Source organism: Stegastes partitus, unplaced genomic scaffold (assembly GCF_000690725.1).
Source record: "Stegastes partitus isolate 25-593 unplaced genomic scaffold, Stegastes_partitus-1.0.2 Scaffold387, whole genome shotgun sequence".
NCBI classification, from domain to species: domain Eukaryota; kingdom Metazoa; phylum Chordata; class Actinopteri; family Pomacentridae; genus Stegastes; species Stegastes partitus.
This window is the reverse complement of record NW_007578118.1, coordinates 8,048-35,643: the sequence shown is the minus strand read 5'-3', so window position 1 is coordinate 35,643 and position 27,596 is coordinate 8,048. Positions and strand designations below refer to the sequence as shown.

General features: G+C 41.5%; 1 protein-coding gene across 1 annotated transcript; it reads left to right on the top strand.

Moving 5' to 3' along the window:
• LOC103359642 (A disintegrin and metalloproteinase with thrombospondin motifs 15-like) lies at window positions 1–13,135 on the top strand. Its single transcript, XM_008285086.1, has 8 exons — window positions 1–1,165; window positions 6,264–6,396; window positions 6,519–6,686; window positions 8,544–8,827; window positions 8,916–9,093; window positions 9,184–9,356; window positions 10,172–10,347; window positions 10,856–13,135. The coding sequence occupies exons 1-8, from the start codon at window positions 236–238 to the stop codon at window positions 11,646–11,648; spliced, it is 2,835 nt and encodes a 944-aa protein (XP_008283308.1). The 5' UTR covers window positions 1–235; the 3' UTR covers window positions 11,649–13,135.
• Window positions 13,136–27,596: the final 14,461 nt, after the last annotated feature.

Below are 27,596 nucleotides of genomic sequence, written 5' to 3'. Positions count from 1 at the left end.
CAGAAGGCAGCAGTCGACTCAGCACACACAGGTGGAGGATGGGAATGGGTCATGACCAGGAGGAGTTTTCTCTGAGTGGACTTGTACGACCTGCATTGTTTTAGAGTCCTGCGCTTTGGATTATGCTCCTCATCCTGATCTGTGGCTCTCAGCGCTTCCACTGAGCTTGCAGATTCAGTATTCGTTTTGTTTTCTCTGCTGGTCATTGCATTCTTTGCTGAATGCAAATATCGTCATGTTTATCAGAACAACTTTGCTCCTCTACTTTCTGGTCTCACTCTTACAGCTTGTTCGTTGCATGGAAAGTGAACTTTGCTTCCCGGTTAGGTTGGATAACGATGACAGGAGGGATTTTGACAACGACGTGGAAATCCTTAGTGGAAAATGTGTCATTAAAATACGAGCTTTCCAGCAGGAATTAGTGATCGATTTGCAGCAAGACTCTAATTTCATTGCCCCTTCCATTTCTAACCAAGACGCACTGTGGCTCCCCAACACCGATGTCACCACTGCCCTGAGCCGGTGTTTTTACTCCGGATATGTGAACGGTGACCGGTATTCTTACGCTGCTTTAAGCCTCTGCAAGGGTTTACAGGGTGCATTCGGCTTCCAAGGCTGGGAATATTTTATCAGCCCGGTACAAAATGACACCAGAAGCGCAGAGAGCGCGCACATCATCCGGCGCAGACCCAGCAACAACCTGAAGCTCGATTCAACCTCTAGGTGCGCAGTGGACAGCGACATAAGCGTCCAGGTTGCGCAATCGTTGGAGAAATACAAGCATCTGACCGATTACAACAACGTGACCGAAACGATGCTGAAGAGGATGGGGAGAGCCAAAAGGTTTGCCTCGGTTCCCAGATACGTGGAGGCGCTCGTAGTGGCGGACGAGTCCATGGCGACGTTCCATGGAGATGACCTAAAACACTACCTCTTGACACTGATGTCAGTGGCAGCGCGGCTCTACAAGCACCCGAGCATCCTCAACTCCATCAGTATCACAGTTGTGAAGATCGTGATTATATCCGAGGAGGACAAAGGACCCAAGGTGTCCGGGAACGCAGCCATGACGCTGCGAAACTTTTGCACTTGGCAAAAAAAGATGAACAAAAACAACGACAAGCATCCAGACTACTGGGACACGGCAATTCTTTTCACTAGACAGGTAAAAAAAAACAAAAAACTTTATTGGCGTTCACAGCTACAGGGTTTGAGGTAACAGCAGAGAAAAGAGTGCACTTTTTTACGACGCGTAATTACGCACAGACATGCCGAAATATGTAGGGCTTTTTTATTTGCAAATGCATATTGTCAGTTTAATAAGTCATGCATAAAGAAAACTATGATGACGAGGATTAAAATACAATATTCATAGTCATATTCTGGCAAGTATTTGACGCGATTCTGCTGTAAACTTTGTATTTCAGGATTCCCCTCAAAGAAACTCCTGCTGTCAGTTAATTGGTTAGCTCTAAAAACAAAACTCTCTACCTCTGGTGAACTCAGGGAGCAGGCACTCTGTTCACCAATAGCATCACAGCTTTGACACTGGGGCTGGGCCACAAAGGAAATTACTTAAGCTGCACAGAGCTCAAGGCTTGATTGCTCTTCATGGATCCTTAGAGAGTAGTTTTATAGACTTGGAATCCACCTCCAATTCCTCTCTGCACTCCTAAATATTTGACACAGGGTCAGAGATGAAGTCACTGCTTATGTCTACTGGTCAGTGTGATGAATGGGCCTTCATTTCATTGTTTGAAAACTTGAATTAAAGTTGACAAGTCCACCCAGCAGATACACATTTAGTCATTGAGACAGAAATTGTTTAGGTGCTCTTCCAGTCTGCAAATGGTCCAAACTCAAAGCCTCCTTCACCAGAATTAAAATGCCAACAGCAGCTTTACCTTTACTAACGTGACGTGATTGTGCCAGACTTCAAAATATGATTGTTAAACCTGCAACTTCACCAAATATAATGAGGGTCAGTGCCTTCAGGGATGCACGAGTCAGAGCTGTCTTGTTTCTCTCAGACATTCTCCTCCATCTGTGGGATTTCCAGCCCAACCCACCTCCTTGTCTGCTCCTCATTAAACAGGCCCCTGAAGAGAGGGGTGGAGGGGTGAAGGGGTGTGGTGGTGATGGTGGTGGGCTCCTACGCGTATATCAGAGTCACATCCCTCCATGTTTTTCGCCCCACCTGCTCACTCCAAGACTGAAGCAAGCTGCTCTGGAGGGGTCAGTTCTGCACAGCTGCAGTCAGCCTGCACAGTTGCATCTTTACAACCCATTCCTCACCCTGTCACACACTTCCTCTATCATTCATCCTTTGTGCTGTAAGGGGTACTGACCTCAAAGACAGTCTGTATTTTCCAAAAAAAAGTATTTGAAGTACACCATCTAGAGTGTTACCAGGTCTCTGCTTCACATGCAAAGATGATGTTATGAGCTCTGCAGCCAGTTTAGATCACCTCATTCAACTGCACTGGACCTGCCTACAGTGAGTCATGAGGATGTAATCTGCTATATAAAGCAAAAAAAGAGGTGTCAAGGGACTCTGTCACTGTTTCACTTAACATATTGCACCAAATGAGTGACCTAATCTGTTTTAATCAGGCGTTTGGCAAACTATAAAAAGTGCTGTATTTCAGGAAACGCTGCATCTACTAGAAATGGTCAACTGAAGAAGACTTCTTGTCAGTGACTCTAATCCTTAGGCTATGTGTGGAAAAACAGATTCCTGCTGATAGAATTTCTTATATAAATGGTTTGGCATGCACATAATGGCTATTAATGGGTAAATACTGGCACAGTGTGAAGGTGCAAAGCAGCATTCAGAATATACAACAAACAAAAAATGTAAATGCATACGTCGTGCTTCAATGCCTCATATAGCAAAATCCTTTAAACCAGGCTTCTGTTTTAATGGCCTGTAATTACCTTTCACTTTCCATAATTTTGAATCCATCAGAGTAATCTCTCCACCATAAAGCAATTTACAAAATTGTTTTGGGCTTGCTAACATCATGTGCAAAACATCCAAGCTGTCAACATTTTTAGGACAAAGTGCTCCAGTAAAATGTGAGCTAATAGGAACATGAAATTGCATGTAAAACTGCCAACTCTGACTGATGGAATTTTTTATTTATTTTAGACTTTTTTCCATTTATGTCTTTTGCGTGTATACAGACAAAGTCATGTATCCCAGACTCAAGTTACTTCAACAATACTGAACATTTCAGCACCAAAAAGCAAACAAGATCTCTTCACATTAAACAGGAGATCCCCCTGGATGAAGAATGAAGTCAAGGTGGAAGGGCCAAAAGCTGCAGTTCCACAAATGTCCACTTGAGGCCGGCTCCAAAAATAAGTCAATCCCTATAGACCCCCATGTTAAAATGCCCAATTTTACAGAAGAAATAAACATGTTTGCAGTCTGGTACAAAGAACAGCTTTGGTGTCTATAGCCAAAGGGGGTGATTTTTTATTTATATAACTCAGCCATTTAAATGGTATTAAGGCTTAAAGTTATGTATAATAAAGGGTGTTGCCACTTTGAATGACAGGACAGTCCATGGCCCACAAACGTTTACATGGTCCACCTCAGCTCCACCCACGCTCCACCTCTTCGCTCCTTTTTTAATTAGCTGGGAGTTAGGAGGAGTTTCAAAACCGCACTTCAGGAAACCTCTAGGTGACATCACGGAGGGTTCGTCCATCTTTAAATACAGTTTCTGCTGCACACATGTCTACTAATCACAGATCATTCCACTCAGCAAACCAGCAAAGGTCAAGAAGTCAGACGACTGCCTGTCTTCTGTGGATTCATGGCATTGTGACTCAAACTTAGTCAGTTTAGTTGGTTTTTTTTTTTTTGGTTTCCTGTGGCTTTCAGAAGGCATTTAAGGCACATCCATTGTCTGCTGTTTACCAGCCCTAAAAGTAATTTTGTAGGTTTTATGAAGACCAACTCGGTGTTGACCAGAGGCAACTGTGGTTGTCTTTAAACTCTACAGTCAGCATGATTGTTGTGTAAAGAATGTTGCAAGTTTACTCAGTTCATTAAGTTACACAGACTGTTTGTTGTATGAGAGCAGCCAAAAGATTAACCATAAATCTGTTCAAATGTGTGTTTCCCCCCTGAGAGAGGAGGTTCCTGTACTGTAGCTCACAGCTTGTTTGCTTTTCCTTACATGATGGATAATGGGCTGAGAAAGAAAGGAACTCACCCAAGTATGTTTGGATGTCATAAACCCTGACTGTGATACTGCTGTATCAGACAAAAAAAAAAAAAAACTCCAAGCAGTACTTTAAAAAAAAAAACCCCAAAAGAAAAACAGCTTTTGAATATTGCACCCAAAGCCGAGAAGGTAATAGGACAGACAGGAGTTGAAGCATGGAAATTTGAACACAAAATAAAATGGAAATATTTCTTTGCTGAGGTAACTATTGTTTTATAATTGCAGAAACACAAAAAATGCAAAGATAGATGACAGATGTGGGAAGTAGGTCAAAGCAAAGAACAAACTCATTGACACGGCTGTTTCTTCTCCCCTGTTCATCTTGCAGGTCTTATTTTATACTCAAATGGCCCAAACATTCAGATGTCGTCTGCGCACATGAGCACATCTGGACTAGATTTGCACCGGCCAACAATTGCGGTTTTGTGGTTTATTCTAGGAATGATTTGTCATAGCACTCGAGGTCTTCACTTGGCACCGTGTTTTATGATTACATTGAGCGCAGCAGAGGATTGGAGGGGCTGTGCGACGATAAACCCATGCTGGGCTTTATCTGTAATAGCTGACCGCCACTGGTTTTCTGTGTTTTGGGGTATGTAGAGACAGTGCTGTTTAGGGACGAGGCAGATGGGTGGTTCTTTGCAGTGGTTACTGCTGAAGTTTTCCTGTGATTAGGAGGTTCAGCTCCAAAAGGATAGTCGCTGAGATTGGTTTTAAAACCCTGTGGTAGAGAAATAGGTCATCTGGAAACTCTGCTCTGGCATGGAAATGTTATGGTTGGGGACAGTTACATTACCTCATAGAAGAAGGTGTGCTCTAAACACTGTTGCCCACTAAAAAGATTTAAAGACTGGGTGGTGGAAAGCATTGCTGAACGCTATTAAATCTTTTCCCAAGTTCTACAAAACAAATCTTACTGTAATGACAACACAAGATAATTTAATAATCTTTTCTTGCATAAATTGGACATTGTTTCTATTGGACTAACGACACTCTCCACAGACAAGTTAATTGCTGAGGTCTGGGAACAAAGTGACATCACTACAAAAAGTCAGACAGGGCACGAAACAGGAAAAGTTGCAGACAGGTTTCAAATCTTTAGAGAAAACAGAGAGTGATGATAAAATTATGACCCGAACTGTCCATTGTACAACTGTTTCTTTTGCAGAGAGGAAGTATTTTTAATTTCTCTGTAGCTTTTCTACATCGAGATGAAGTGATTTAAATAATCCAGCATAACTGTTATCTAGGATGGTTTGGTTGATATTTAAAGCGACCTAAATGCCAAGTTTCTTTTCCCATTAAACCTTACTTAGCAGTGTCACTATGTTTCCAAATAACTAGATGAATATAATGTTATAATAATGCATTGAATCCAAAATCTAAATTACCATTAACTCCATGAAATATTTAAATTTCTTCTTTGATGTGACTATTGATTTATTTTGATATTACCAGTGTGTCAGATGACAATATCAAAACACAGTGAGGGTGGTCATCATAATAAATAACTTACAGAGAATTATCATCAATACTTGCACCTTCCCTCAGCTTTACATGCAGCTTAATGCTGTTTAACTGTTCGGGCCACTATTTTACTGTTACACCAGATGGTTGTTTTTAGTGAAAAGGCTTTTAAAAGCCATTTGTTTCTCAGTACCAGACAGCAAACAGACACAGTTACCGACTAACTGGTGAACACATGTATGTAGCAGCTCAAAAGACAGACATGCAGACCAAAAAAAAAAGAGCTAAAATAGACCCAATATGAGACTGGCTTTAAACAGATGAACAGAAACTCCACATAGATGATAATATTTCTGCATACCTGCCAGTTGTCTAAAGACACAGCTGTTTGTTATCAACTTTTCAACATAAAATATGTCAGTGTTGTAGCTGGGACTGGTTTCCATTTCTCCCAAGTGGACAAAAAACCCAAAATCCAGGTTAACTTCCACGTTCAGCCAGCTTTTATTTCAGCATTGACCTGCTCAGATGTACTGATGTAAATGTATTTTTGTCCAGGACCTGTGTGGAGCTTCCACCTGTGACACTCTTGGCATGGCAGACGTTGGCACCATGTGCGACCCCAAAAGGAGCTGCTCTGTGATCGAAGACGACGGCCTGCCTTCAGCCTTCACCACTGCCCACGAGCTTGGTACGTCCAGTCAACACCATCCTTCATTCAATACACATAAGCGCTACAAAGGCTCCTTTTGTGCCCGTGCATAGTCTCAGATTAAAAGAATTCATGACTGACATCTCAATCCTTCTTGACAGGACACGTGTTCAACATGCCACACGACAACGTGAAGGCCTGCGAGGATGTGTTTGGGAAACTGCAGGACAACCACATGATGTCTCCCACGCTTATTCAGATCAACCGCACCAGCCCCTGGTCTCCCTGCAGTGCCGCCATCATCACTGAGTTTCTGGACAGTGGACATGGTGAGTTTTCATGACTCCTGACACTAAAATTTGGCTGAAAGCACTCTCATAGCATCTTTGAAGAGGTCTGAAGCCAATATTGAAGACGCAATTATCCAAGAGTAGTGGTTAACAAACTTGGAGCTGGTATTGATCACTTTAGGAGAGCACATCCTTCATGTGTAAGTCACATATGCAATTAGACTCTTGTCTCTTGTGTTGGTCTGTGCATTCGGATGTGACTTTAATGGTTCTGTTGTCGAAAAGCCTCCTCTTAAGCCTCAGTATAACTAAAATCATTTGTAAATTTGCTTAATTTCAGTGTTCGCCATGCTTCAAATCTGACATCTGCCGAGCCTCCTACAGGAGCACGCTCATGGCAACATCCTCAAAGAAATTCATTCATTTGGATGCAGATTGTTTCCCAAACAGGACAGACCACAGGACTTGGCCTTGGAGCAATGCTAAACTTTTATTTTAAAACTGCCCCCACATCTGTCCCAAATTACAGGGCTCATTCTGGGGAACGCCACAGTGGTTTGGACCGCGAGGTGTATCTGCCCACTGTTTCCCATGCAGGTTTACTCCAAATAGACAAACCTTTTTGCTTCTCCCTGTGTAGTTTAGAGTCTGAGAGCAACATAACACAATCTAGTTCAGAGGGACATAGATGGACACTTTTGACCTGACAAGAAGTGATTTCTTTGTTAAAATCTTGTATCTTGGCTTCTCCTGTCATAAATCTAGACTTCAAAAAGCAGTGGGGGGAAAAAACATGTTGCTACATGTTTGAGGCAATTCCTATGCGGTGTTGTGTCAAGGATTATTTGAAACATGATAATTCAACTACACACACACACACACCACCAGCTATTGTTTTCCATGATTGCTCTTTAGAGAGAGAGTAGGAAGGAAGAGGTGAGGTTCTGCTCAGGCAGTGCAGAGTGCCTTGTTTACATAGCATCGTACTATCAGCAGTTCATCAGTGTGTGTCTTCTGCCAAATTTGTGGCGAAATGGGAGGAAACAAATCTGCCACCACTTACAGCTCATTCACTCACTGCCTTATTATTTGTTGTGAATCCACCGCAACACAAATGGTATAATAAACAGCTAAAAGTCAGGGAATCCAGGTTTTCAAACTGCACATTACTTCTTTTGGATGTGAAAATTCCCCATATGGGTGAGAAGCTGTGTGTGTTTCTGAGGAAAGAAATGCTTCTCCTGGAAACCTTTTCATCCAGTGATCGTCCACGTTTCCATTCAGCACCTAATCGTCAAACTCTTCCTATTATTAGCCTGCTCCTGGAAATTTTCTGTGTGTTAAATGGAGTCCATTCCATTGACCCTTGCACTGCTTGCTAGCTGCACGCAGTTTCAAATTGAAACGTTTTACATTAGTCTGGTACAACTTTATCCCTGCAAGTCACGCAACAAGGGTGGGGTGAAACAAAAGAGGACAAGCTTGTGGGTTTTTAGCTGGATTTTGAGGATTGGATGGGGTGGGGATGGTCGTGTGTGGGATGCGTGTTTGTGTGCGTGTGTGTGTCTGTGTGTGGTATGTGGCATGCACTGCATCAAGCTGTGCTTTCACTTCAAAGAGCCCAAATCACAAGGGCAAAGGCTGCTTACTGCAACCAGCCCACAATCCCACCCACCCACAACACACACAAAAGGATAGTATAAATATTTAAGCACAAGTAAAGATTGTATTGTCTTTCATGGTGTTTTTTGTATATTCGTATATTTCTGGGAAATTTTAGATGTAACATCTTTAATAATTGGGTGTGACTGCATATAGCTGGTAAAGAGGAGTCACAAAACCAGAGAAGACATTTGGTTTTACTTCTGTGTTGCTGACTGTATCTCCCTCTTCCAGGGGAATGTTTACTCGACCAGCCTCAAAAACCTCTAGTCCTCCCTGATGTGCTGCCGGGAGCGTCCTACAGCCTCGACCGTCAGTGTGAACTCGCCTTTGGGGAAGGCTCCAAGCCGTGTCCCTTCATGCAACCGCCATGCAGCCGCCTGTGGTGCACAGGAAAGTCCAGCGGTCATTTGGTGTGTATGACCCGGCACTTCCCCTGGGCAGATGGCACCCACTGTGGGGACGGACAGGTCTGCGACCGAGGAGTCTGTTCTGACAAACAGGTCCAAAGTGAGAAGGTGAGACTCATACTTGATGCTTCATACCATGACACACCTCAACCAGGATGTGATTGATAAAAGTCTTTGTAATTTTTTGCATTTCCAGGTGGACGGCCGCTGGGGTAAGTGGGGTCTGTTCGGTTCCTGCTCTCGCACTTGTGGAGGCGGCGTCCAATTATCTAAAAGAGAGTGTAACAACCCAGTTCCGTCAAATGGGGGTAAATACTGCCAAGGGGTTCGGGTCAAATACCGCTCCTGCAACCTGAACCGCTGCCCTGACACAGGTACGAGCTGCTCAGAACAGACAGCGATGACATTTTACCCCCTAGAGCATTCCCTCCTCACCTTCTGTTCCCTCCCTTCTGTCTTTGTAGGCAAGACTCACCGTGAAGAGCAGTGTGAGAACAGCGGCCACACCTTCAACAGTAACCGGATCGGCCACGCTGTGGTGTGGGTACCAAAATACTCTGGAGTGGCCCCTGAAGACAGGTGTAAACTCATCTGTAGGGCGAACGGCACCGGCTACTTCTACGTCCTGGCACCCAAGGTAAACAGCAAGTGTACTCATCTCCCCCTGAAGAAAATTATAAATCTGATTGCTGATTAGACCAAAGTGCGATTACAGTAGGTTTAGGTGGAGATATTTTATCTTGAGAGGTCAAGATAACAGTGAGTCCTTGTAGAAGATGAATATATATCAGCCAGCTGTCTGTGGTTTCAGTGCAAGTAGTGAAGCAAGGAATGAAGGAGAGGAGGAGGGCTGTTTGTCACTTTCAGATAGCAGGGTGTGGAGTGAGCTTGAACAGCAGTGAGACGGAGTTCACACTTCACTCCATCAGACACATGAGGAGGAGCAGATAGGAGCACCCAGGGGACACACGGCTCTGAATCACAGGGCAGCTGTGTGTTTTCACCGCAGCCATGACTTTGAAGCACAAATTAGTTTAAAGCATTGTACAGTTTAGTTTAAAACATGAGCTGGAGTTAGGTTCATTTGATGTCTGTTCTCTAAGGTATTATATTCATGTAAAGGATGAAAGAATGCTTGTTTTAGGGTGTTAACATCTACATTAAGTGAATTTATCAGTCAGATTTGCAGACAGTCTTGCAGTGGAGCTGATCTCCACAGATTATACAGTATCTTACATCATCTTAGTATCTGTTCAGTGCTATTTATGGTCATGAGGGATCATTTCAAAATGTGTTTTGCCAGGAATAAATATAGCAATACATTATATTCAATAGTAAAGCTTCCTTTGTGGAAAACGTTGGAGTCAGTGTTGGATGAGCCTTTATGTTTGCTTCCTCTGATTTAAGATGTGATAAGTCAAGCTAACCTTGAAGTATTTCCGTACATCTCAGGTCGTTGACGGGACTCCATGCTCGCCAGACTCCACAGGAGTGTGCGTCCAAGGGAAGTGCATTAAGGCTGGCTGTGATGGCAAAATTGGCTCCACCAAGAAGTTTGATAAATGTGGAATCTGTGGAGGTGACAACAAGGGCTGCAAGAAGGTGTCGGGACTCTTCACAAAGCCTGTGTGAGTAAAACCAAAGTCCTAATAGGCAGCACTTGGTGAACAACTTGGTAATGCCTCTTGGTAACTATGACAGGCTCCTATCTAAATAAATTGAATTTTAATGGTCACCAGGACATAGAAGCTGCATGTATAGAATGATCAGTAAAAACGACATAAAAAGTTTGCTACAGTTTATGCATGTGTGCAGTTTTACAGCACTGGGCTGGTGTCAGTGGAACAACACAGCTGGCATTATGTTTCCCACTTCAGCTGTTATAAAGCAAACATTTGCTTTTAGGGGGAGGCTGAGACATGTTATACAAACGCCATCTTTGGTAGAACTCTCATTGATTTCTATTCATGACTCTTAAGTGGCGAGTCTTACCCTGATAACATCTCTGGCAAAAACCAACCTCACCATAACATAGCCTTTAGACAATCTTTCTTTTTCACCTCTTACTTCAATATGATCACTTTATCATCTCCATGTTATAAACCTTCACTGACTGTAAAATGTTTTGGCATGCAGGCATGGCTACAACTTCGTTGTCATGTTGCCAGTGGGTGCAGCCAACATAGACATCCGGCAGCGAGGCTACAAGGGACTGAGGAGTGATGACAACTATCTGGCGGTGAAGAACAGTGAGGGGTATTACCTGCTCAATGGGAACTACGTAGTGTCGGCTGGTGAGAGGGACATTGCTGTAAAGAGCAGCCTGCTGCGCTACAGCGGCACAGCCGGCCTCTCAGAGACGCTGATGGCCGTGAAGCCTTTGGGAGAAGCCCTGACTGTAGAGGTGCTGTGTGCAGGAAAGATGACGCCTCCTCGCATCCGTTACTCCTTCTACCTCGCCCGCCAGACCAAGGAGGACAAGGTTCTGAAGAAGGAGGGTCGTGTAGACTCCCACAACAGTGTCCTGGATGAGGAGAGTGTCAAGGAGAATGAAAGAGACATCCTGAAGAGGACTTACAGCAAGGGGGACTCTGATATAGGGAAATGGATGTCCAACAACTGGGACACATGCTCAGTGACCTGCGGCCGTGGCATCCAGAGGAGATTGGTGCAGTGTCTGAGACCGGACGGGAAGCCAGGGCTGGACTGTGATTCTTCACAAAGACCTTCAGCCACCAGGGTGTGTGGAGACCCGTGTCCTGACTGGCACCTTGGGCTGTGGTCGCCCTGCTCCAGAACCTGTGGGAAGGGCTTCAAGAGACGACCGCTGCACTGCAAAACCCAAACAGGGCATCTTCTTCCAAGGGATCACTGCACTGGCCTCCGTAAACCACAGGAGCTGGACTTCTGTAACCTAAGGCCCTGCTAATGACTTAAACCTATAAACTACAAATGTTTTTCATGTTTTAAAATGGACTGAATTAAATCCACCTGCACATTTCACACAATGTCTGTCAGATGCAGATTTTTCCATCTGCATCACTGGACTGTTAGAGGATGACGGACACTCGCTTGGAAAAACATCAAGAATATTGGAAGGAGAGTGAAAGCTGGAGGATGAATGCTGGAAGATATTTTTTCACTGCCATTACTTTGACTTCAAAAGACATTATCCAGGTATAAGTCTGATGGCAAAATAACATATTAGAAGGTCAAATAAAATGTAGTTGAATCCCTTGTAGTGTCGGAAGATACAGAATGCCCATTTGCAACCAATCAATCTAGTTTACCCTATGAATCTGGAACCAATTTTATGTCATAATATTTTAACTGTGCAGGCTTTAAAGTTTTAGTTGAGCTTGCAAATAGATCTGTGAAGGTTGCCAGCAGCCCAAAAATTTTTATTTTTTTCAAATAACAAATGTACCAGGATTGACATGGATAAATAGAACTGGACGAAAATGTAACAGTCATGTGCTCCAATAGTTCACACAAAGAGGTTTTGTGCTTTTTTGGCCAATCTTTAAGAATTTTTTACTCTTTCGATATCTTGAAATGAAACAGATCCCATAATTTGCATGGTTGTGCAAGTTTCTGCTGCTGCATTGTTTAGCTGATCCAATTATGTGTTTATTTTTTTAATTTGCTGGTTAACAGCTGGAGTGCTTTCTGTTACAATTACTATGTCATTTTTAACATGTTTTATGACAACAAGTAAGCAGCATTTCTCCTTCAAATCCAGGAAGAATTTACCTGCGCTGTTGACTATATTTTAAGTCTGATTTCACTCACATGCATGTGCACTGATGCAAACTGGAATCAATTCCTGCCTCCTGTGTTCAGCATCTTTGATCGCTTCCTTCGTTTGACCTCAACAATCGTCCTCACAGTTCATTGTGTTCAGCCACTCATGAAGCCTTTTAAATAACGCCTGTCTGGCACAGCTACCCCCCCAGTAATTTATTATCAATGAAACGATAAAGCAGAGAGGGAATGCATTTTCCTGGATCTCCTCGTTCACGGCCCCCACAGCCTGAGCCAAGCTGCTCTCTCTACAGAGTCGACTAAATCCTGTAATCAATTATGTTCTTGTTTTATTTTAAGGGGCCACACTGACCAGTGCAACATCCAGCTAAAGGGGGAATCCTGTAGTTGGATTATTATTTTAGTTTCATGTTTCTTTTTTGTTTTTGTTTTTTTTTTTATCAGCTTTTGCACTTTGTACAGCAAAAGACACCAGTGACCTACGTGGGCTGTACTGTATACTATGTATACATTTACTCAGCTCTGTGCAAAAAAAATAAATAAAAAAATGTAAATACTTTTTAAACCTTTTTTTTTTTACACAGGCATTTGTAATTGTCTTTGACTTCTGTATATTTATTCCAAAATAAAGCCATTACTTAACAGTTGTAACGGATGCTTTGCCTTTTTTCTGTTTTACAATAATATATTGTCAGTATAAACTCTCATTCGACAACTGAACAACATTTCCTTTTTACGGTATTTCACATTTACATTTCTTAAACTTGCAATAACACATATTGTTTTTATAAAAAGTAGTAACTGTAAGTGTTTTAGCTGATGCTCTGACATTACTCTACAATACTGATATACAATAAGGACATTCAAAGTGTTAGTGGCTGCACGTTTACCCTCTTTTGCAGCAATGTCAGTGCAGGTTTAGGTGAGAAAACGTACGTATGTTCCATGCCGACATTCCTTCTAAATTCAAGCTGAAGTCAAATAATGCGTCAGTAGTCTGAATTTGGTTAACAGTTTTTAGTTTTTCACGTCATGCACACAAAGCGTCCAACCCTCATGGGTGTGCAAGTTACCAAAAAGCACAGTTCCACCGGTCAAAACAATTCATTTTGTTTCATTACAAAATTACAGGCTATTTTACAACTCAGGCTTAAACAAATTATTCTGCCTTCTCTCCCAGGATCGGCAAATAAAATCTGGTAGAAGAAAATGTTCCTTTCCTCAGGCACAACTTAGTTTTTCATATTCACCCAGCCAAAGAAAAATCAGCACAAACAGAGGGCAGGCTACCAAAAGTAAATCCCCTATTATCATAGACATTATAGAACTAATAAGCAAACATCTTTCAAGTTTACGGCCTCTTTTTTTTAGGATTGTAATTCCTGTTTCTCTTCTTCAACTGTGGCAAAGCAAGGAAACATTCTCCCTGGAAGCACAAAAAGTCATTATTACATTATTACAATGGAAATACTGTAACTTGATTTCACTCAGCTTCATATTAACCTGAACTGAACTTTAGACGTCATGTTTTGCGTAGAACACAGGCCGTGCATTTTTTGTTTTGCTATAGAGAAGACTTGCTTAGTAGAAGCTAATTACAGTGTTTCCATTGAAATGGCTAAATATCCAGCATTTCTGGACCTTCTAAATCTATTCTAGAAAATTTTGGCAGCACAAGTCTCATCAAAAAAAAATGTGTAAAAGCAATGTTGGTCTACAGCGCAATATACATTATTTTCACAAAAAGGGGGCTATTCTCGGGGCAGAGTTTTGTCCTCTTCGCAATGTAGAAAGAAACCAAAGCTCTGTGCTTAGTGGGTGTACTGGAACCCAAACCATGCTTGTTTCCTAAACCTAACAAAGTAGGTATAGCTTTGTAATAGAAACAAAAGCAAACAGTGACTGAAAATGACAGCCACTGATGATGAAAGTAAAGTGCGATCTTGTCCTAAACCCAACCAATATTGGCACCTAAATGTACTAATGTAGCTTTCAGAGTCCGAATCCGAATCAGAAAAAAACTTTATTGATCCCTGAGGGGCAATTAGTAGCATAAATAAAAGCAAACAGTGACTGAAGATGACAGAAACAGTGACTACAAATGAAAATACGAATGGCCCAAAGGGAAAAAAAAAGGACCTGTGGTGTTTGCCATTTCCATTCTCCTAATGTGCACTTTGTGTTTCTATGTGTAAAGTGAACGATGATCTCAAGTAACACAACATGACATTTAAGTCACATGATGGTTATTGCCCAATAGAAGAGAACAGGCCAGAAAAACAGTGGGAATCTCCAGATTTTACAGCTTTTATTGTAAAACTAATACGTTCTACTGCTGTTGTAGCTATTCCACATGTTGGTGTGAGATTCTGTTCCAGCTGAACAATCGTTATACCGAGAGCACTAACAAGCTTTCCTTCAGTTTCCCCCGTGAATACCGCAAGAGGAAGAGAGATTACAGAATCCACGCTGAGCGAATTTATAGGTCAGTATTAAAATTAAACCGAAGGAAGAGGTAGCAGATGAGGTGTGGACTATAAAAAAAAGTGCATTTGCTCAAGTTCTCTGCTTCCTCTCTGTGAAATCTGTGCATTAATTAGCTGCCTTCACATCTGCAGCTACAGTAAGTGTAAAGGTGAGGTATGGGTGGCCTGCATGCCTTGTAGCATTTCACTGTAGCCTATAAACTCACGCTTTGTCATGCATTTGTTTCACGGTCAACATTTCAGACATGCAACTACAAATATTTTCCACCGGTTGTGCAGCGATGTGAACTCATTCTCCCAGTCTGTGTCTGTGACCAGTCCAAGAATGCAGCTGTGTGTCGAGGTGGAAATTTTGAATTGTGTGATTCTGACATGACGACTTACGCATGTCTGGTGTCTGACTATGAGAAAAAGGCCAGAGCCTGCGGGCGGTCTTGTTTCAGACATTTTTTTTTTCATAAAACTTATTGAGAAGGAAGCGATATGTCAAAAAATAAAAAAATAAAACACTGAGAAGTCTGACCTACATAAGAGCAGATAGAGGAAAAGCTGGAGAAGAGCCAATGGAAATATTTATTTGTTCCCCTAGTTGCCTCTTGTCTGGGTTTATGGTCATATCTAGTTGCAGGTTTGATGGCTTTAATTGAGCCAGACTTCTTATCAAAAGAATGTTTGGTTATAAAAGCTTCTCTCAAATCAGGTTTTGGATTTGGAAAAATATGTCTTATAATTCAGGAGGCCTGTGTTATATCCCAACTTAAGACCAAGGATTAATGAGCTCAGTTTTTAAAACACTGTGCAGTTTACAAAAAACACACTTCCATTAGGGCAATGCTGACTTAGAGAGAAGATTAGAAAATTCGCAACATGAATTTTCAAGGAACAAGATAAAGGGATAAGAGACAGAGATATTGTTACCTGACCTAAATTCACAAGTTGGATCCGAGCCACTGGTCTTTTAAAAAAAATAAGGACCCTAATTGTGTAGTTTTGGTTCTCATTCCTATCAGCAATTATAGCGCAGTGCTCAGAAAGTTAATTAGGAAAACTGTTAAAAATGTTGGAGCAAAAGGTTGGACCAACTTTCTGAAAGGGCAAACAGAGGTGAAAAGGAATTCTTCACCAAAGCATTGATACTGATTTCACAGCTTTTCTGCATTTAATCTTTACATTAAAATAAAGCAGTTTTGTCCAGTTGGATTTTATATTGGCAAGATATACTTGGGTGTCATCAGGGAAATATTTATTTGTTGAATAAATGCTACCAAACCTGCGAAAATTCAGCTTTACTAAATGATTATCTTTTCTCCTACACTACTCCTGCACAGAGGAACTTATATCAATAAACATGCAGACAAAGGCATTGCTTTCCGTCTACCTTTCAAATTATTTTTCTGCAATTAGTCCTGCTTCACTCTTCGCTGCTGCAAGGCCTGGACATGAAGCCACAGACGTCACTAGCTGTCAGCCAGCAGCACATATTTGTATTCCTTTTTAAAGAATAACCCATTACTCCGCATTCTTGTGCTCCTTTCTCGTAGGTCCCTACTTACCAAGGAAGGGTTAACCCATAATTAGCCAAGCCATTAGAAAGTGGTGAAGAGCTGAGAGTCTCTGTGAGTAATTAGGACGAGGAGCCCAGTGACAAATTGTGGTGTCTTCTGTCTGATCAGCTGCACATTTTTGTTTTTGCAGCTACAGCTGAGTCAGATGGACTGCACACCACAGACACGTTTAGAGGAGTCTCAAAGAAGCGCTTTGTACACAGTTCATGTGATTGTGAATGGGTACACGCAGAGGCCAAATGCGCCTCATTAATGCACATCTCTGAGGAGGTCTGCTGACTGCAGCAGGAACGGGATCAGTCTGCAAACAATAGTGATGACAGAGCTCCAGCTGACCTCTGCTGATGGAAAACTATTCTCATGATTCAGCTCAGTGTGGCCGATTTGAACTGCATGCCACTTTTGTGACACATTCAGGATTATGTGGGCGCTTCTTCATTAGCCACAAAACATTCAAGGTCGAGACCTTACGCTGTTGTGAAAGCAATTGTCTAAACACATCCTTCAGTTTTCTGCTGCCTTGTTAAACCAAAAGGCAAATAAAAACAAACTTAAAAGTTCAACATTTCGGAAATACACTTACTCAAGTGACCGAAACCATCTGATGTGTGCTTGAAGAAGGAGCCAGAGTCTTGGGGGAAGTTTTGTCTATTTCCCTGATGGCCTCCAAGATAGTTTAAACTTTATGATGGCAAGGCACCAAGTGTAGATGAGCGTTTAGGGATTTATAGACTGGGATGGTGGTCCCATGTTTGAAAAAAGGCTTCACAACACTATGTTCCAACTCTCTGCAACTCTTGCACTGTTCAACCTCCCTGAAAAGGCCAGTTGTCGGACCTTTGCCTTTGAACTTGCCTGTTCAGTCTACATGTGTTTGTAGACCTGGAGAAAGCCTATGATTGTGTCCCTCACAATATGTAGCTGTAAAAGTGTGGGTTGTCTCCGTATAACCAAAGCGTGAGCTATGTCTGCATTCTCTGCAGTAATTCTAGCATGTTTCCTGTGCATGCTGGACGCTGCCAGGGCCGTGCCTCATTCTTTTCCTGATCTTCATGGGCAGGATCTCAAAAGCAGCGCAGAGGACTGGATTGCATCCAGTTTGGTAACCTCAGGATTGCATCCTTGCTATTTGCAGATGATGCGGTCCTGCTGGTTTCATCAGGCTGTGACCTTCAACGTGCACTCGAGTGGTTTGCAACCGAGTGGTGAAGCAGTTGGGATGGGGATCAGCACCTACAAATCTGAAGCCACAATGCCCTGCTGGAAAACATGGACTGCCCCAAGTGAAGAAGTTGAAGTATCTTGGGTTCATGCTGATGAGTTAGGGTAGATGTAGAAGCAGAAGCTGGCAGATTGGAGAGGAAGCTGTACTGATCTATTGTGTTGTGGCTGTGTTGCGGGGTTTAGGACACATGGGATATTTTACTTAGACTGCCGCCTCCCTGACCTAGTTCTGGGGTAAGTGGTAGTGAATAATGACAATGGCATGAAAGGAGAGTCAATCTTCTTATCTAACTCTTGAATAAGTGTATTTTCCAAAATGGACAATTCCTTTAACTGAATCTCATAAAAGATCCCATGTGTTTTCATTTTTAACTATTATGGTGCAGTTGGGAATTCGGTTGTTTGATGCTTGTGGGTAACAGTTGGATCTGTGCTCCACATAACACTATTTATTTGTTAAGATCTCCATTAGTTGTGCCCCGGAGCAAAGCTAGTCTTCCTGGCTTCCACACTAGTTATGTGGAAACTCGGCAGGAAAGTTTTCTGATACCCAAACTAGAGCAAGAGTCGACTCTGGTAACCTACTTTGATTGTAGCACGGTAGCTCCGCTCCAAGCTAAACAAAGACGACTTAATCACCTGTTGCTGTACCTTCACCTTCGACCTCGCTTGAGGGGAAACGTGTACGAGGAAAAGAGGAAACAAGATGGTAACACACATTCCAAATCAGCTCTACTTCAGTTCAAAGTAGGGCTGTCATGATTAGTTGACAATTATTTAACATTGTTATTTAACAATTCTGATTAATGATTAGCTTGTTGTTTTCTGTTCAGTCTATGCTTCTATTTGACTCAGATTTGTGATTTCAGTTCCAACTTTTTGTTGCAAATCTGACAAATCACCTCCTTGAAGTTATGAGCCTCTCATCTTTTATTATAACCAAAACCTAATCGCAGCAGTGTGATGGCGTTTGACTTTGCACCACAATGTGTGATGTTAATGTCAAAAGATGCAACAAGTCAAATAATATAAGATTAAGCACATTGAGATAAACACTTGGTGCCATTAAACCTTAATAAAAGAAGATGATGCAAACCATGAAAAACAACAAGAAAACAGTTTTTGTTAAGTTTTGTTTTGCTGTTTGAATGGAAATGATTCTCACAATCATGTAAAATACAATTTGAATATTTGCGATCAGGCGATTACGTAATAACTAGGCCTGGCCTAGTTTAAAGGTGAACACTGGGTAGAGTCTGAGTGTCTGATTTGCAATGGCTCCTTGAAGAAAGAAAACAGAAAACTGATAAGAGGCAGAAACCGCCTGCTGCAAGGAGTATTTTGGAGATCTGTTAAAAGATAAAGCCCTTTTCAGTGTGAGCTCGTTTGTGTGTGATCGGGTCAGTAAGGACATTCCTTTGGCCAGAACTTAATATTTACTAAATCTCATTCAAGAGAAGTAACGACCACTTTCTGAACTCAGCATTTGGTGTCAGTGTGTGAATGCACAGCTTTGATAGCAGGTTACACAATGCAGAGGTTTTAAAACTTTATCCACAATGTTTCCGAGATATGGTCAGCGCAGGGAAAGATATCAGACACGGCAGGAACCTGTTTGCGATGGGAATGAATGGACTTTTTCTTTTGATGTTAAGCCTGGCATTTAAAAAAGGGAGCTGCTAGCTGGCATTTTACATAATCTACACTAGTATCAGTGGCACTCCAACAATGGCACCAGCCTCTGGTTTCAGCTTCTCTTGGTGTGCTGGCTGAACAGCAAGCATTTAAAAATGATATAGGAGAAAACAAGTAGTAAAGAGACAGACCTCTTATTGTTTAACGAGTGTGTACAAAAGATATTTTTGCAGCCTCGTAGACTACATGATTATATCAATCGTTAACTTATATTTTATTAGAAAAGAAAAGGCTTGTCACCTTCATTGAGGTCAAGTATTCACCAACTGGGCTAAACTAGCATTAAACCCGATTAGCTTTATTATCCACCTCCAATGTTGAGATGCAATGTGCACTTTTTTGTTGTTGTTTTTTCTCTTTTTCTGGCTAGAAGGTGGTTGTGTGTAAGTGTAAATTAGAGGGAATGTAGGGTAACCTGTTCTTGTTTTTGAAGATTGCTGGTTTTCTAATTCTGTCCTGAGAAATAACTCACTTACTCAGGTGTGTTTTTCAAAGACCTCCTCTGACTAAAATCTAGTTGTGCTACTTTATTACCATGTCCATATGGTGCTTTTATGTGTTAGAATAATATCAGAGTTCTGGGGTTTTATACGAAACAAACCTAAAGAACAAACACAACTTGCTTGGTGCTGGAGTCTATCCCAGCTGACTTCAGGTGAAGGCAGGGGACACCCTGGACAGGTCACCAGTCTATCACAGGGCTACACTTAGAGACAGACAACCAAGCACACTCACATTAACACCTACAGACAATTTTGAATCACCAACTAACCTCAACATGTTTTTGGACTTGTGGGAGGAAGCTGGAGAACCCGGAGAGAACCCACGGTGCACGGGGAGAACATGCAAACAGAAAGACCCCAGTGCCCCGTCCGAGACGCGAACCATCGAACTTCTTGCTATAAGGCAACAGTGCTACCAACTTGCAGCCCTGTTCTTGATTCCCCATGGCCTAAATGTAATTTAATGAATGCGGCAGTCACGTTCATTAAAATTTACCCTGCAGCTTCACTCAGCTGTCCATCTGAACCCAAACAATTCAAACAAAGCATCTGTAGCAATTCTTTTCTATTCATTTTGTATTTTTGCTGCATTGGAAGCTGGTAGATGAGTTTACTTTACTTTAATCTGTTCTAGCAATGCATGTAATGCAATTTTCTGTGAGCATAAAGCAGTCGAAATGGAAACGAACAAAAATGTGACAACAACAGTAATCAGTGTTTTTGATGTTCAAATCCTGTACAAAAAGTCATGTTTCATAGCCGGCTGAACTGCTTTGGCTGTATGAGAAATAATTTAATGTTTCGTTCGAGTTGCTCATCAAAAAGGCCCAGCATCAGCCCCTAAATCTGGGGTTTCAGATTCCATTTACTCCAATCAAGAGGTTTTTAAGGTCGCAGAATGAAGAGAGAGATTAAGTAGAACCATGTGTGTCTTTATGAGAGGGGATATGGTAAGTACCCAAAAGTGGGAGGCTTGTTTTAGAGTTCTGACATTTATTCTTCACACTATAATTTGGATCACAAAGGCAAACCCAGGAAAATGAAAAAATATGGCATCAATCAGGAGACTGTACACAATACCGAAGGAACAGGACGCACACTGCCTACTTGGTCACTTATTGTCTTACTCATGAATGTTTTGGGTGGTCCTTGGTCCTTTTGTTTAATTCAGAATCAAAGCAAGTTTGACTTGCCTATAATGTGGTCAGGAATAGTCCAGTGGTAGCTGCCAGAAAATGACAAACGCTTACCTTTTTGCAAATAAAAGCAATCTGTAATCCATCTGAAGAGAAGAGGGGGGACAATATTGCACGTGCATATCAAATGAAGGTTTTATTTGCAGCAGTGTGGAGCAAACTGTCCTCTTCTCGGTGACGTGCTTTCACCCTGGCTGTGCCTTCTGGTTTCAACAGGGAATGCTAATTATGCTAGCAAACCATTTTCAGGGAAACTAAATGGCAAGCCTTTCCTATAATGTGACAAGTTTCTGGCCGAGACAAATAATCTGCTGAATTTCAAAACATCTAGTTATGCCTTTAACCTTGGCTCAGAAGAGAATTAAAATCCTGCTGCCTGCGGTTTGTATGTGTTTGGATTTCGGCCACATCAGTCTGGCCCTGCCAGTCCCGAAAGACGGAGTTGGTCTCTCATTGGTTGAGCCTCCTGAAGGGAGAAGCGAGAGGATGAAGTCATATGGTGATGCTATAAACCTATAAAACTGAGTATTTAACAGGAGTAAGGCCATTTTATTCTACTGGACCTCTGTTCAAATTAAAACTTAGACGACATTGTAAAAACAGACAACGTGGCATTATAAACGTTAGTTGCCCAAACCTTAAACTCTCTAATCTTGAAATGAGCAGTTGAGAGCTCTAATTATAAATCCTGATTTATGAACAAGAGCAATCAAGGCCAGAAGCCCAGTAATCTAAAACTGCTGTGAGCAAAACACCCTAAAACATGCCTGGAAAATACATCGGATCTGTTCAAAAGACCCACAGTAAGGTCATACGCTGCAGAGAGGATAATACTCATGTAAGTGGCTGCAGATGCAAAGTCATGTTAGAGAGATAATACGCTGAAAGGGATTATACTTGCTCTATGCGTCTCCATAGGTTCGCAAACTTTAGATATTTGACTTTCGCTGTTTGTGACCTACACAACACATGCAGATGTGTGAGCGGATGTTTCATTATGAGACCTGCCCAGAAACCTGTGAAAGAACAAAGAAGCAAGGAGAAGAACTAAGAGCATTTCCAGCAGAACAACGTGAAAAAGCAGCAGAGCTTAGCCTTCCTGTTGGCTTCTAAATGTCAGCATGGGGTGGACTGGAATTCATATCAGAAAAGCAGCGCAACTGAAGTCATTAATCGCAGTAGGGGATAAATGGCAAATGTCGCTGCAGGCCTGTGTCATGTTTTGCCAGAGTATATGGCAAGTACATAATGTTTCCAATCTCATTTGTTTAGTTCTATTTCTTGATCAGCTTCAGTCGCATAAATGAAATCAATGAAAAGTAAAGCTATAAAACCTTCCTCATCCAGCCCACCACATTAAGGGGTGTGTTTAAAAAAAAAAGTGCAAGCGGTGCAAACCAGACACTGGGCTTGATAAATTATTTTCAGGTGCGCCTCTTTCTTGGTGGCTCAGTCTGAGTATTTAGTCCTGCGAGACTTATTTATCAAACCAGCCACAGATCATCACTGTGCAGCTGTGAAGAGCAACATGAGTAATGATTGAGACTATGGTAATTATTAATGACCTTTTTCTTCACTTTCCAAGGAGCCTGTTGAACTGTGGAGACCAAGTAATGCATCAGTGCCAGACGGCAGATTAAAAACCACTTTTAAATGCTCTTTTCCAGGGGGACGGAGAGGAAGGTGAGGACAGGTTTTAGACACATTTGTTTATGCCTTGAATTCCTGGGTGACATTTTTAAAGAAAGGCACATTTTAACTCCTCATATCCTGGAGAATCTGAGTTTCTAAATTATCAAATAAGCACTCATTTTGATATATCATGCCTTTTTTTCAGGGCTAAATGAATGTGCATGAACGTCCATCAACATACAGCTTAGTAAAACATTGTAGGGGTTTAAATTATTCTGTAGTATTTTCTAGAAATTCCATCTGTTCATTTTTCTCGAAGAGCTAGATCCTGTAGTCGAGAGATGAATGATCTTTTCTGTAAAGTCATGCAAACCTTGAATAATTAGCACTAAACACAGCGTATACCTGACACTGACTGGAGTCCGTTTAAATAAAGCCAATATTCAAGTGCCAAAAACTGCAGTTCCTTTAATGGCCACTTGAGGCCAGATCCAAATGTTTGTCACTCCCCTTCAACCCCTATGTTAAAATGTACAACTTTACATCAAAAATAAACATGTTTACCGCCTGGATTTAGTCTCTAGAGACATTTTCTCTGTTTATAACAACTTGGGGTGATTTTTTCCTATACCTCCCTCATTCAAACTCTATCAAGGCTTAAAATTGTGTGTAATGAAGGAAAGAACGACTTGGAGTAACAGGTGGATGCTGTCACAGGACAGTCCAGGACCCAGAGACACTTTCCTGGTCTGCCTCAGTTCATTCATTCCTCACCTCTGCGCTCATTTTTGGATTAGTTCAGAGTGAGGAGGATTCGAGCACACAGGTGACGTCACGGAGGGTTCGTCCATCTTTACACACAGTCAGTGACGTTAAATCATAAACTAAACCACTGGACAAACCTGACAGTTGCACTAAATGAAAAATTAATGGATCACCAAAGTTAGTACAAGTCGCCCTCAGAAGAACATGAATGTCTAAACCAAATTTCATGCAAATCTTTTTCCCATATTTCACGAATTACCACAAATTCTTGACATCAGCGTCACTATCCTGTAATGAATGAATGTTTGCATAAACTTTGGTACCAATCCACTGAACCATTGTCGAGATGTTTCACTTTGGTAGATCAACGTACTGCCAGACTGACGGTATCCCCTTACAGCCGCGCAGCTAGCATGGCTAAAAATCCAACAAAAACAAGAGAACTCTACAGCTGCTGAAGATAAAGTCCTATCTGAGACTAACAAAGAGTTATTGCTATTGAACAGAAAGCAAAGTGAAGCGCAACGGTCATAAAGTCAGAATTCCTCACTCGTTACAGTTTTAGAGTTTATGTTGTAAAGCAAATGTTTCCACTCTAATTATCGAACAGTTTCAGGAAAAACACTAAAACACATGGACTCACTCCTTGAAGGCATCATTTATGGCTGATGAAAAACAAAATCGAATAAAACATGGAAACGAGAGGCACTCATTTATTTTCCTTACTGCGCCGCTCATTTAATAAAGTGTCCAACAACCATTTGCCAGTTTAGTGAGCGCTTGTGGTTTTTGAAGGAAATTATGTCTTAAAGCAATTTAATGTAATATTTTTACAGAGGACCCCAGAGCCACTTGAGCGCAGAGTTTTTTTGAATGCAGCTAAATCAAGGAATGATATATGGAGTTGTCAAATGGTGTAACACTGATTCTTTATACTGAGAGCTGATCTGAAACTGTGGCTTCTAATCAAAGGTCGAGAAAGCAAACAGTCAAATCCACTGACTTTAAACCTTTAACAGAGACTTCAGCCACTGGTGATGATGCCACAATTTACTTGCCTAGTTCAATAAACTATTATTAAGCAAATTGATACTCCAAACCTTTCCTTCTGTAATGAAGAATTCTTTGAGCCCAACGAAGCTGAAGGCCCATCAACATATACAATGACAGTTAGTTGCTAGTTGACATTCAAGGCCAGTTCTTTGGTAACGCTGTTGTATATTTCCCACCCAAACAGTTTCTGAGTGAAACAGAGGTGTATACTGTGAAGCAAGTTTGACATAGCCGGGCTTTCTTTGTGTAAGCCGGCTCGACAAAAATGAAAGCTGCAATCAGGGATAATGAGTATCAACTTTCTTTATCAACGCAGACTTTCTGCTTCAGACTCTGGACGCGTTCACATAAAAAGGGTGACGTGATTCTTCTTCTGCACAAAATGAAACGATCGTCTGCAGCTGCTTCAGTCGACACGTTGTTTTAATTGAGAGCAATGAGGAATATAAAAAAATTATGATGGTAAAAAGAGCCGCTACTGCAAATGGTGCAAAACAGAAATGCTGGTAGAAAACTGTTAAACGTGCGTAATATGTTTATCTTACTACTTATTTCCAACTGACAGCTGCACGCTAAAGTCAAACTTTAAACTTCATATATTTAAACATGATCTTGTATTGAAGTGCATTTAGGTCTGACACTGTGCCATAATGTAGGATATCATTTTAATTTTTGGCCAAATCAGAGCGAAATGAATGTTATTGATTGAATGTTCTTTGTAATAAATACCAGTAAAATAATCCATTTTGTAATCTGTGTTCTATCAGCTGCAGTAGCAGCAGAGTAAACAGACTTGACAGCAAATTCGAGCCAAACACAAAAACATGTTTATGTGATTTCTGCATCACCAACTAAACACATGTCTGGTTACCATGGCAATGAGATACATACGGTGTGTGATATTGTAACTACACGGCTTCATTCAGTGATATTAGTAATGCACAACTCAGCATGTTTGCAGATAAAACACATTCCCTCAGCTGAGAATCTGTATCGCTCATAAATAGTAGTCAAGAAATGATTTGGTTAAAGGAGGACGCTCTTTCCAGCTGATTAAAATCCGAAACTCTGAACATAACCTGCTCCCGATCATCAGTTACCATGGAGGTCTAGCAGATAAAAAGAGAACCACCTTCGTGATACGGAAAACTCTGGTTTTAAGCTCAACATATCTCGATAACCCACTAATCTCACCTCGTAGAACAGTCCTCAGGTTACCTTTAACAGTGATAATACACACAGTTTCTGTTTTCTTTTAGTCAACACATAGTAGACTACACTTTCTAGATCAAAGCAGCAAAGGAAAGAACACATTTGGTCAAAAATGAAATACGTTGTGTGGCAAAGTGATTGCTTTGAGTAAAATTGTACAATTTGGGTTTGGTGGAAATTGGTTTTGGTGCAACAGTTAGCTGCTCTTCCATGTTGACGTTGTTGAAGTGGCAGAACCAAAGCCATGTATGTTGAAGCCTTGTGGTAAATGTTTGGGGAAGTCAGTGATGGTATCATATGTCAGTCAACAGCATTCGTCACTCCCACAAGCAACTTTGCTTCAAAGTTGTCATAAATTTAACTCAGCACCCGCCCATTTCACGTTGCCAACGATTATTTTGCCTGTCATCACTTCACATTGGTGTATCCCATATCACTGCTAGACTGTTCATGCTCGTACTGTCAAGCTGTAGGGTTAAACAAATTGCATATCACCAAAGTGTAATTATGAAGCACACCAAAGACTCAAAACACATTAGCAAGTGTACAAAGAATAAGAGACAATCTTAAGAAAAGAACTGAATGAACTGTAGCAGAGGCACAAAAAAGATATCAGACACTACAAGGGAAAGACTCGCCACTTAAAGAATTCTGAATAGAAATCTATAAAAGATTTATGTAACACCAAAGATGGTGGTTGTACGACACGTCCTGCCCCTCCTCCCAAAGAGCCAATCATCTGCTTTCTAACAGCCAACTGAGGAAACATCCAGTACATGGTGTTGTTGCACTGATGCAAGCACAGTGTCATGAAACTCTGCACGTGTGTCGTAGAAGTATAACCTGTGGGGAAATGGTTGTTCTGTACATGCAGTTTTTATATCCTGGTGACCATTAAAATTGTGGTTTTGGCTCCTTCCCCATTTATGTAGATAGAAGCCTGGTCTTGCTAGCTAAAAATGACTGCCGGGGGGTGTTACCAAGAGGGCTGCTGAGTGGCAAGACTTGCCTATAAGGCCTTTGATACCAGTCAGATGGGTAGTTTCCCATATGCAGAAGAAAGTTTATCTTTAAATATTCTGGTTTGAATCACAAATTCAGAGGATCAAGAGCAGCAGAGTGATGAGAAAAATAAATCAGAGTCCAAATTCCCTTAAGATGGACACAGGACGATAACATTCCCATTATTCTATTAAATTATGGGCAGAATGACACCGAGCTATGCTCATTTGTCAGTCACTCCCACATGTGGATGAAGCTGTGCTGAGTAAGGCCAACTGAACATGGGCCCAGACATTATACGTTATGAGCCTATTGCTCAAAAAGCTGTCACGAGTGGAGACAGGACTGCCAAACTTATCGTCAAACAGCACAAAAAATCAGACCGTATTCTTTGTGTTTTACAACTGCTGCATGCACAAAATTATAACTGAAAGAGCTGAAGGGTCTTTCTGGTTTTCCACATGTAATGACAAGGCAGGACTAGATCTGTAAGATGATGTATGTTGCACTGAATTTGAGAAAATTGAGGAAAGGGTTGTATTTCGTTATAGAAAAGCTTTACAATAATCTGCAAGGTTTAAGAACAGGACAAATTATGATAAATACGGGTTTTAAACAAGGCGGGGCAGCAGGAGACTGTTTTAGTCGTACTGATCATAGAAATGGAAAACAATACAGAGCAGTGCTGGCAAAACAGGATTCAGCAGCGTACTTGCTGACGTTGATGCCATATATTGAACACCGCAGAGCCAAATGTCAGTTGGCATGGACGAGGCTGT